At 31.3% G+C, this 12,830-nt stretch overlaps 1 protein-coding gene across 2 annotated transcripts in view; it reads right to left on the bottom strand.

Annotated features, from left to right (window-relative positions):
• Positions 1–12,830, bottom strand: part of Cad99C (cadherin-99C) — a 287,105-nt gene that overhangs the window by 81,699 nt on the left and 192,576 nt on the right. For both annotated transcript variants that reach the window (XM_065515250.1, XM_065515249.1), the window contains 2 exons: positions 8,180–8,358; positions 2,160–2,282 (listed from right to left, as the gene is read on the bottom strand). In XM_065515250.1, coding sequence (XP_065371322.1) covers positions 2,160–2,282; positions 8,180–8,358 — 302 coding nt within the window. The remainder of the gene's footprint in view (positions 1–2,159; positions 2,283–8,179; positions 8,359–12,830) is intronic.

Genomic DNA, 12,830 nt, shown 5'->3' with positions numbered 1-12,830 from the left:
AAAGGAGAATACTTTCCCTCCCTAATTTCGTTGGCTATGTGATTCATGTTGTCCCGGTGAGAACCAACAGGTACTTTTAATAAATAAGATCATATTTAATAGTGACACATCTCTGAGATAGTCTAGATCATGTAAAAGAGCTCTACCGGTACGTCACCCAGAAGGAGAATTCCTCCTCATCTTCATTTAAACAACTCTCACAATAGCTATAACGTGGGCAACCAATGCGTTTCCGACATGTGTCCAATACCGATAAGAAGCATAATCAAATTTCTACTAAGAGACAAAAGAGTCCTGGTCCCACCTTTTGTCAGAGTGGATGAGAGCATTCTGGATATTCTACAAGTGCTGATATTTGATCACCTGAGTTCCGTCTCACTGAAAGCCCATTCATCAGTTTCGATACGGTCACCAAGGGAGTGTGAATATCCCTGAATGATGTATTTGACTTCATCAGATACGCCATTTCCCCGGTTGCACCCATTTCCTGGAACCCATATCAACTCGACGTGATATTGTGACAGTGATTTAATACAATTTAGAAGACATTTCGACCTAATTGCGTTGGAGTTAAGAGCTTTGATTGATACAAGGCTGTCCAAGTAGATATGTATAGTCGAATTTTCGAGATTCAGTTCTCGGATTCTTCACGCTTCTATATCGATGGCATATACATATCTCTGCTTGGAAATTCCTGCAGGTATCGGGTAATCGAAGAGACAACAAAAGGTTCATCGGAAAAAATTACCGAAATAGGCAATTCTGTCTTTGAACCATCAGTGTAGATTTAGATCAGATCGTCCCTTAGGACAAAATTTGCGGCCCAAACATCCTGTGTCAGTATACTGATCCTAAATGTTCTATCAAAATTCGGTGTAGATACTATGTAGTCCGTTTCTTATCCAATGATTGGGCCTGCCTTTTGTAGGATTGTGCCGTGACCAATACGATCATGCTATAGCCCGCCCGACTGTTTAAGTCGTAGAGCAGACTTAGCAGAAATGCATTCAATATCAAGGGGGATATTTAGCATCGTCTCTAGGCTGGCCTGAGGGGTGGAATTCATAGAGCAAGTAATTGCAGGACATGCTAGTCTTTGTACCTTGTTTAGAATAGAAAGGTGAGTCTTAATGTAAACCGCTCTCCACCAAACAGGAGCCCTTATAGGTGTTATGATCGCGGCGTACATCTTGTGTACAATATATGGTTTAAGACCCCATCTCTTCCCAATGGTTTACTTACATATATATAGAAGGCATATTCGACTCTCTGTATTAGAGTCCAAAATTACGCCAAGGTATTTAGCTTCACTTGAAGTCTTCAGAAAATTAACATCCAGTGGTGAAGATCTGAATTCTGGAATTTTATATCTCTTGGTAAAAAGAACCAGTTCGATTTTGGCAGGGTTGACACCTACACTGTTTTCCTTGGCCGATGAGAGCACTGATAAAAGTATTCGTAAATTAAGTCGCCATTGCTGATCGCCTGGTCATGTCTGTTTTGATATTTCTATTCGTAGTTATTAATACCTACGATTGAATTGGATATAGTATGATTGAATTGTAATAAAAAAATATGTATTCTTGGCAATCATGTTCATGATGAATCAGTATTAAATATTATAGTATGTTTTTCTCAGAGTATCATAACCATAATCCAAGAACAATATGGTGAATTCTTGGATTTGATTCACTCTACCCAACATATAATACCACTTTTTAATAAGTAGGGTACTCGAAATAAAACAATTTAAGATACATATGCAAAGATTATGTATTAAAGAAGAAAACAAAAACGAAAAAAAACACAATCCAAGAAGCAAAAAAAAACCACAAACCACCCACCTATAAAACTTTTTACAATGAGATCGTAATTCAACAACAATAAGAATAAAAAAACGTATAAAAAATCCATTGCAGCAGCATTAGAATAAGAAAAATATTTTAATTGTTATTTAACATTCGGCATGTAAACGTATTGTTTTAATACATAGTTATTGTAAGCAATATAATGCTTGTTGTAAATATGTTTTACAATGTTTAGACAACAATGAATGGTTTTATTTTCTGTATAGATTTCTTTGCATCAAGTGATTTAAGTATTTGAATAAAGTTAGTAAAAAACAAATGTATAGAAATCGTTATTATAGTTAAACTTACCTCGGGCACGGTAACCTCATAAGGTGTGTTCATGAAACGTGGTGCATTATCATTAACATCAGACACGCGCACTATAATCGGTATGTTGCGGCGTTTATTCGTGGCGCGTATGGTGCAGGAAACCTGAAAATATTAAATAAATTTCAATTTATTATGTTAAAGGCGAAATGAAGCATTGAATAACACTTAATAGACTTGTCATTAAAACCCATTAAGGTCTGTTGTTTAGCACTTCCTTTTTGGAGCTTTTTTAAATTTCCTATGTTTTGCTATCATTTAATATGAACTACATAATTTATGGACACCTCTGTCTTTAGCTGTTAATGTATGTGGTTCTAATACTTATTGCAAAGGAAATTGTGTGGCAAAAATTTACTAAACCTCTTTATTATTACAAGTCTTAGAGGAAGTTAACTGTAGGTCTGTGATGGGATGTTTAGGTACTTAATAATAATTAGTTACACACATAATTTATATAAATTAATAAATATTGTGGTGTTTAAAGAAACATAAAATTGAAATATTGTAGAAAAAGGAAATTTTCTCAAGATTGAAAGATAGTTGCATGTAAATGATATAAATGGAATGGGATATTGGGATGTACATACCTTATAATTAAAGTTCATAGGGAATTATTATTGAAATTTAAGTGTAATAATGGAATTAGGATGTTACCTCAAGAATGAAAGATATTTAAATATGATGGTCAATTGCTAACAAACTTTGTTGTGAACAAAGACTTTTGTTAATAAGTTGTTCATGCTGTTTGGTAAACAAATCGGAATATATGAAAAAAAGCTTTATTTAGAAAAAAAGTGTAATTTACAATTAATATGGAATAAGCTGTTCTAAGTCAAATTATTTATATATTGAAATAATATTTAGTAAAGCTTTTTTTCATAAAATGAAATTTTTTATAACAAAAAAGTCTTATCATTAGAATGATTTATTTATGAATAAAGCTTTAATTTATTAATGAATTAAGCTTTTTCTGAAAATAACTATTATATTTGATGAAAAATCCATCTTTATGAAAAACTTATTTTCTTTGAAAATGTATTTATGAAAAAAATCATTATATACAAAAAAAAAACTGTATGTATTTATAAAAAAATTTATGTGAATAAAGCTTTTTTTAATGAAACTCCTTAAATTTTTCGATTTTTCAAAAAAAGTGCTTTTTTATGAAAAAGCTTTCTGATTTATTCAAGAAGCTTTTTTTGTGTGAAAAACTTTATTAAACAAGAAAAAATATTTTTATATTTCTTCTTTTTAAGAAAAAAAATTGTTTTATGTGGTAGAAAAAATAAAAATATTGTTACGAAATTGTACTTGAATTCAAATATAGCGATTTTAACGGCTGATTTAAAGTTGTAAAATGCTATTTGAAAGCAGTGCCTCTCAAACTGTAATATATCTGTGGGCATTATTAACGTTAAATAAAAGCTTTGAGTAGATCATTGATCGTAAGTATGGCAACGCTGATTGTTTGCTGCGACAGTTAAAGAATATTGTAAAAAGTTCACCAGAGATTGCGTGTTCTCTAGGCTTCGAATATATGAGCTTTGCAGTTAAAGAACAATCTAAAGTGCAGATGGCAGTGTTATAAATAGTGGCAGAGGTTGCAGTCGTTAGTGAGTTTATCAGAAACGCTATTCGAATAAACATAAACTGAGTACCTTAAAGTGTGCTGTATTTTCCAGCGAATTCTTGTACATTATAAAGTGTGTCTGTATTTCCGCGAATTTATAAACGTGTATAAAAAACACTAAGCGACTATTTAATTCTGTTGTTGTACATTTTAAATAAATAAAGGGTTGTTACAATTTTTAAACTACTAAACGGCTTTTATTTGCAATCAAAAGTATCCGGTTTATTTAAAGGAAATAAACCAACGTTTTGAAAAGGTTAAAACGTAACAATATTTTTTTATAAAAAATTAATATCTACATATTTTTTTTGAAAAGAGCTTTTTAGTTTATTATTATTGTTTATAAGAAAGGCTTTTTTCTAAGAAAATCGATTTTTATGTTATGATCAGGGAAACCAAAATATGCAAATGCATGTTTTTTCTGGTGAGTCTAATGAGCACATGGATAAGATATTTACACGTTTCAGAACTATTTAAGAATTTTGGCATCGATTTGTTAGTGCATATTTTTGCATATTTTACCCTTAAATGCATATTTTTGCATATATTTGTTTTAAGAGCATATTTATGTCATATTTTTGCGTTTTTAGAGCATATTTTCCTGTTTAATAGCATATTTTGACTTTATCAAAAACAAATTTTGTCTTACTTATTTTTCGCTGTTGTGTTACAGGTTTTTACTTCCTTTGTTTAAAATTCAAAATTGAAAAAACAAATTTAAAAATAATTTTTTTTTTTTAAATTTAAAAAAAAATTAAAAAAACAATTTGAAATTTTTTTTTTCCAAAAAATGAAAAAACTGAAAGAAAATTTTTGTTCACCTAAAAAGATTTAAATTTTTTATTTTAAAGTATAATTTGGTGAAGGGTATATAAGATTCGGCACAGCCGAATATAGCACTCTTACTTGTTTTAATATAAAATAAGTACCATTTTAATAATAGCGCCATCTAAATATCAAAATTTTAGTTCTAATTCAAAATTTTAGTTCTAATTCAAACTTAACCGTTCTAATGTTAAAGAAATATTGTCTTTTAAATTTGCGCCTGTAACATCAGTTGATGTCGAAAGAACATTTTTATACCCTACACCACCATAGTGGGAATATTAGTCTAACACCCACCTTAAAGTATACCGATCGACTTAGAATCACTTTCTGAGTCGATTAAGCGATGTCCGTCCGTCCGTCTGGTCGGCTGGCTGGCTGTCCATGTAAACCTTGTGCGCAGAGTACAGGTCGCAATTTTGAAGATATTTCGATGAAATTTGATACATATTATTTTTTTGGCTCAAGGACTAAGTCTATTGAAACTGGCTGAAATCGGTCCATTATTTCACCTAGCCCCCATACAAATGTCCTCCCGAAATTGGACTTTATCGGTCATAAATGTTTAATTTATATATGTATCTCCACAAATTCCGCTCCAAATAAGTTTTATATACACAAAATTCATGTCACCAAATTTTGTTACGATCGGTCCATAATTAGTCATAGCTCCCATATAGACCCGCTTCCGAAAATCACTTTAACGTGCATAAATAGCTTAAAAATTTTGGTAAACACACAAAATTCAACATAGTTAACTTTAATATAGACATAAATCATACGACCTAATTTCATGGTGATCGGTCCATAATTGGTCATAGCCCCCATATAAGGCCCACTTCCGAAAATCACTCAAAAATATAAACTAATGAAATTTTAAAAGAAAATTTTTTTTTGCTCTTTTACTTAGTTTAGGGTATTATATGGTCGGGCTTCAATTTTTTTTGGTTAAAAATTATGTAAAAGTTTGTTTTTTAAGAGCATATTTTTTAAATTTTATGAGCATATTTTAAAGTTTTTACTGCATATTTAAAGCGCTTAAAACGCTTTTTATAGAGCATATTTCCGGTTTCCCTGGTAATGATTCTTGAAAAGAAAACAATTTGTAAAGAAAATAAAACTAAGCGTTTTTTAAAATGCGGGATTTACAATAGATGGCGTATCTTTTGAACGCCGTTTTCCTTTGTAATAACTTGTATGTCATTTTGAAGGGTACATATCTGTCATTTATTCTCATTTATTTGTTAAACATTATAGTGTAAACAAAAAGTTTGTTTTGATTCGAAAATATCGAATGTTGTGCCAACAAAGCGTCATATGCGGGAAGTTATGCTTTACTTCTTTAATTTAAAAAAAGTGCGCTGAAGCAAACCGATTGCTTACCAAAGCTATCGGTTTCAAAGTGCGAAAGATGGTTTGTGAGGTTCAGAAGAGGTGATTTTGACAAGGAAGACAAAGATCGCCCAGGCCAGCCAAAAAAGTTTGAAGACCAAGAATTGAAGGCATAACTCCATGAAGATTGTTGTAAAACTCAACAAGAGCTTGCAAAATTATTGGGAGCTACTCAAGCAGCAATTTAAAACGTTTGCGAGCAGCAGGATTCATACAAAAGCAGGGAAATTGGGTACCACTCGAACTGAAGTCAAGAAACCTTGAAAGACGACTTTGCATATAAGAAATGATGCTTGAACGCTATAAAAGATAATAATTTTTGTCTCAAATCATTAATAGCGATAAAAAATGGAGAGATTACGATAACCCGAAGCGTAAGACATGGTATGTGAAGACCGGCCAACCAGCAGAATCGACACCAAAACCAAATATTCATGGCGCTAAGGTAATGCTCTGTATTTGGTGGGATTAAAATGCGCTTATCTATTATGAGTTGCTGAAATTTCACCATGCCACACCAGCGAAGCTGTACCGAATGCAACTATTTCATTTGAAGCGAGCATTGGACGAAAATCGCCCAGATATTCTATTAACACAACGCTCATCCACATGTTGCAATACCTGTTCAAAAGTATTTAGTATTTTCACCCTCTTTATAGTCTAGAACGTTCTCTATGAGAACAGAGTATCCGAGTATCAAAGATGGCTCGGAATTATTATAGGGAATTCCGCAATATTTTCAATCCCGGGAAATTGTTCGAGAATTCCCGGGAATTATTTTCCTTAGTTTTATGTTATGTTTTTTTGAACTTGACTTTATCTAAATACGCTTAAAGCTCCAAATGCAGACGATTCATACAACAAAATAGATTTAACCCAAATAGATCAATAACAAGTTCATTATTCAAATTCTTCCAAAAAATCGTGAAAGTTCAGAGCTGTCAAAGAATTCTGTATCGATCGAAAGTGGAATTATTTTAGTATTTTGCTTTTTTACAAACAGTAGAACGAAAATTTTTGTAATAAAACCACCTTCCGTGGAAATGAATTTTGTTTAATATTCATAATTAAAAAAAATAAAGTAAGAAAGTATGGTCGGTCAAACCCGACCATATAATACCCTACACTAAGTAAAAGAGCAAAAACATTTTTCTTTTAAAATTTCAATAATTTATATTTTTGAGTGATTTTCGGAAGTGGGCCTTGTATGGGGGCTATGAACAATTATGGACCGATCACCATGAAATTAGGTCGTGTGATTTGTGTCTATATGAAGTTTACTATGTTGAATTTTGTGAGTATACCAACATTTTTAAGCGATTTATGCACGTTAAAGTGATTTTCGGAAGCGGGTCTATATGGGAGCTATGACTAATTATGGACCGATCGTAACAAAATTTGGTGACATGAATTTTGTATATATAAAACTTATTTGGAGCGCAATTTGTGGAGATACATTTATAAATTAAACATTTATGACCGATAAAGTCCAATTTCGGAAGGACATTTGTATGGGGGCCAGGTGAAATGATGGACCGATTTCAGCCAGTTTCAATAGGCTTGGTCCTTGGGCCGAAGAAATAATATGTACTAAATTTGATCGAAATATCTTCAAAATTGCGACCTGTACTCTGCGCACAAGGTTAAATGGACAGCCAGCCAGCCGACCAGTCGGACGGGCGGACATCGTTTAATCGACTCAGAAAGTGATTCTAAGTCGATCGGTATACTAATCGGTATAGACTAATATTTTTGGGCGTTACGAACATCTGCATAAACCCATTATACCCTCCCCACTATGGTGAAATTTTTTAGCTTTTTGACGAAGTCTACATTCTTAAAATTGAATAATTTGTTCTAGGCGGGAATTCCCGGGATCCCGCGAAATTTCAAAATTATTCCCAATTTCCGGGGAAATGAAAAAGTGTGTGAAAATATAAACTCTACTCGGAATCCAATAATTTGAATAAATTTATATTGTACAAATGTTTCAAAATAAAAGCTAAAAATTAAAAAAAAAACATCACGCACTTTAAAATCATGCCCCCAATATTTTTTTTGGAAAAAAAAATTTGAAGTAAGAAAATTTAATATAAAAAAATAGTTTTTTTTTAAATGTTATAATTTAATTTAATAAAAAATATCTACTTACTTGAAAAACAATATGACTTAAATTCTCTTCATCTCTATCTAGCGGTTGCAGCAGCTGTAATTTCTTGCCATTTAATAGAAATATAGGATTACCTTTAGGAAAGACTAGATCTAAGGCAATTTCCGTAAAGGGATCACCAAATATGGGTAATTCAGGAGGATTTGTATGCTGGCCAATATCTGAAAATAGAAAAAAAAATACATTTATTCATTAGAATTTTAACTTTTCACTTAAGTTTATTTTTATTTTTTTGCTAAAAAAAACCGTTAACATAACAGCCTTTCACTTTAACGGTCTTTAGCATAACTTGGCTAATAATCTAATAACAAAAAAGAAAGAAGAAAAAAACACTTAAACAAACTTAAACTTCTTTAAAAACATTTGTCTAGCTTCTATTTTTATGGGTTTTTGTCTCTAAATGCACAAAAAAATTAAGAAAAAAAAAACGAAATTCAAACTGCAATTGTCGTTTAAGCTAGAAAAAAAAGGAATGAAGATAAGGATGTTATCGTTTTACAATTGCTTTTAATAGCTTCGCGAATACCAATTGGTTAGGTAGGTAGTGGTCTTTCTTTTATGCCATCTTGACTTTAGCAATATTTACATTTTAATGCTTTTTATAGTCCCATGCATAATAAAACTTGCTGCAAACTTCTAAACCATTAGATTATTAACTACTTTTTACTAATACGTTTTACGGGCATTTACTTGTTTCTTTAACTAAGTTAATTGTGACTTTAAAACCGCTTCTCTTTGCTGTGTCTGGCATAATTTCCAAACTAATTTTACATTCGAATTGGTAGCAAGTTTGTATTTGCCGGGTTTTTTTTTATAGCTAGAAATTTTTGAAAATTTTATTGATTTAAATTTTAACAGGTAGTAAAAAAATGTGGCAGCTATTTAGATTTAGAATTTACTTAAAACAGTTGTTATGCTGGAGAAATTGTTGAGATTGCATTGGGCATACCGATTTGTGTAGTAGAGTTTCAACATTTTAACTCAGTTAATAAAATTTCTAGAATGATTTGATTTAAAAAATTGTGTTATTTGCTACTAGCAGTGAGGAACTGAAGAAATTGTTAGGAAATGTGAATGAAATTTTTCTTTTGCTATTAATTTGTTATACCCTTTGTAATTTCTAAAATATTCACAAGCGACTCTATAAAGTTGGCATCAATATATATCAGATATACGTCCCGAAATTTTGGTATTAAATATCAGTAAAATCGCTCCATAAATAGCTGAGATATACTCAAAAACTCACGACTACCTCGAGTTTTGAAATAATTAAAATCCTAGAATATTTTAATATTTGGGCTATTTATAGTTGCTCCAAATTAGTCAACTCATTGATTCAGTTTCCTTTCTAACTACTTAAATGATTATTTGATCAGCTACATATCCAGTTATTTTAACATGAGCGGGTGCTAATTGACCTAAAATACTCACTTAACCTTCGCTTTACCAAAGGTTTTTTATGTACGTGGTTTACCAATACCCACCCGGGTGATACTGCACTTCTATAAATATATCCGACGAACAAAATTTTAAAAAATCGAAAAAACCTTATAAAAAGTTTTAAATGTTTTTATTAAATAATATAGAACTCTAAAATTTGTTCATTGAGTCTAAATATTATTTAAATCGAAACAAAATGAAAAAAATTATTAAGCTAACAAAAACCGAGTGGTCACCCGGGTGGGTATTGGTAAAGCGAAGGTTAAAAATACATCTCATAGACCGTCCAATAACCGATTACTTGTAAACAAAACTCTTTCCGACAACTCTCTAATAGATTACACTGGTGGGTAAAATAACTACTCTCTAAAGTGCAATACAAAATAAACGTTTAAAGTGACTACACTCTAGGTTACTTAGAGACACTAAAGTTGCTAAAGTGACAATTGTATTCACACTAGATTACGTATGATGTCAGTATAAAAAAGCTAAAAGAAATTAAACTGTATGAGAATTATATCAGCACAATTTGCAAAAAAATAAAACAAAAACTGCAGTACAAAATAAACGCTTAAAGTAACTACACTCTAGAATACTTAGAGACACTTATTCTGCATTACAAAGAGAAAAAGCGTGTCAAATGATATAAAATATATAAATTGGTGGTGGCCAAGTGATCAGAAATTAGTAACAATTACTGATTATAAGGGATATATTGGCTACTTGCTTAACTGCTGGGTCGGTTTCACGACTTTACCACAAATTAACTCTATGGTGGTTGATGGGATATAGATTTATCGTAATTTGTATGGTTTTCTTAGCTGAAATAAACTAAAGTTTAGTAGACAAGAGGTCATACTTCTGTTAAGAATGTCATGTTTTTAGTTCATCTCAACCTACTTTTGGGAAATTTCAACTTCGTCATACCTTTTCAACAGAATTATTGGGAGCATGAACAAATGATAAGAGATTTTTTAAAATGTTTAGTTTTTATTTTGAAACACTTGTACAATATAAACTTATTCAAAGCATATGAACTTTTCACATCTTTCTGGGAACATATGGATTCCGAGCCAAAAGAACTGCTCATCTTTTGAGGCCAAGAACGAATCAAGCCAATATCGTGTTAAAAAGTAAAGAGTATCCTAGAGAGAGCATTCTGCATAGATCGAAACAAATAGTAGTCGGATGGGGCAAGGTATGGACTATAAAGCGGGTGAGGCAAAACATCCCAACCCCTTTATTTTAAATACTTTTTAACAGGTATTGCAACATGTGGATGAGCATTGACATGATGGAATATCTGAGCGTTTTTCGGCCAATGATCTTTTCAAAGCAATCAGTTGTGTTTAGTAGAGGTTACCTATGATGGTCTGGTCCAATTTCAGCAGCTCATAATAGATAGGACTCTTTTGGTCCCACCAAATACAGAAAATTCGGCTGGTTGGCCGGGCTTCACATACAATCTATTACACTTCGGGTTATCAAATGGCTCCATTTTTCATCACAAGTAAACATTATTTTCTTTTATAGCTTTCAAGTATCATTTCCGACATGCAAAATTGTTATTCGAGGTCTATCGGCTTCAATTCGTATGATACCCAATTTTCTTACTTTTGGATGAATCCTGCTGCTTGGAAATATTTTGAAATTGCTGATTGTGTAGCTTCCAATGATTTTGAAAGATCTTGTTGAGTTTGAAAACAATCTTCATGGTGTAATGCCTCCAATTCTTGGCTCGACTGGGCGTTTTTTGTATTCCGTATCAAAATAACCGCACAAACCATCTCTCGAACGTTTTAGCGGATGGAACACATTCACCATAAGCTTTGGTGAGCAATCGGTGTGCTTCAGAGGCACTTTTTTCAAATTAGAAAAGTATAGCAAAACTTCCCGTACATGACGTCTTGTTGATACAAAAACAAACTTTATTGTTCGCCACGCTTACCCATTGTCTGCCATGTCCGCCTGTCAGTCTGTATGTTGAAATCAACTTTCCGTAGCACCCAAATAACTTACATACATGATAAATACATCAATATATCGGGAATTTTTTCGGCTCGGTTGCTATTTAAAATCGAAAAATATTTTTTAAACCGAAAAATATATTTTTACCCGAATTTTTCCAAATTTTTTTTTTAATTTTTTAAAAAACTTTTTTTAGAAAAAAATTTGAAAAAATATTTAAAAAAAAATTAATTTTGTTTAAATAAAAATATTTAAAAAAAATATATTTTTAAGTATAATTTAATCGGAGTCGATTAAGCCATGTCCGTCTGTCTGTCCGTCCGTCTGTCTGTCTGTTGAAATCAATTTTCTGAAGACCCCAGATATCTTTAGGATGCAAGTCTTCAATAATTCTGTCAGACATGCTTTTGAGAAGTTTGCTATTTAAAATCAGCAAAATCGGTCCATAAATAACGGAGATATGAGCAAAAAACCGGGATAATCTCGATTTTTGATGTATATCTGGATTACTAAGTCATTAATATAGACAATATGGATATCTAATGATAGATATTTCAAAGTCCATTGCAACGATGTAGATAAGGCTATAGGAAGTTGAACCTACAATGGGTCAAAATCGGGAAAAATATTTTTTAACCCGATTTTTTTTTTCATCAAAAAATTTTTTTTTGTCATACATTTTTTTTCCAAAAAGAAAAAAAATTAAAAAAAAAATTTTTTAAAAAATTTGGAAAAAACATTTTTTTAAAAAAAAATTAAAAAACAATTTCAAAAAAAAAAAAATTGGAAAACAATTAAAAAAAAAATTATTTTAAAGTATAATTTGGTGAAGGGTATGTATATAAGATTCGGCACATCCGAATATAGCTCTCTTACTTGTTTTTACCTAATATACGAATTTTCGTATAAAATGTGTAACCCTAAACGTTTGCTTTTTATATAACGGAGAATTATTTTAGACTTTGGAACATTAAAAAATCAAAAAGTGCAAACAAAGGCAACCGTATTTTACCTAGACAATATCGGGCGAGCCATAACCGCGAAAATATCTTAAGAGTTTAATAAAAAACTTTAATAAGAAACTTTTTTGTGATTGTGATATGGACTATGTTCATTAAAACTAAAATTGTAACGGTACTTTGCACACCTATGAAATTTCAACTGATTCTGTAAACAATGCCAAATTATATATCAAATGAAAGGTATTTTTTTAAAATCTTTTTTA

The sequence above is a fragment of the Calliphora vicina genome, chromosome 1, assembly GCF_958450345.1.
Source record: "Calliphora vicina chromosome 1, idCalVici1.1, whole genome shotgun sequence".
Classification (NCBI taxonomy): Eukaryota; Metazoa; Arthropoda; class Insecta; order Diptera; family Calliphoridae; genus Calliphora; species Calliphora vicina.
Note: the sequence above shows the minus strand (reverse complement) of the source record. Positions and strands in the feature narration are given on the sequence as shown.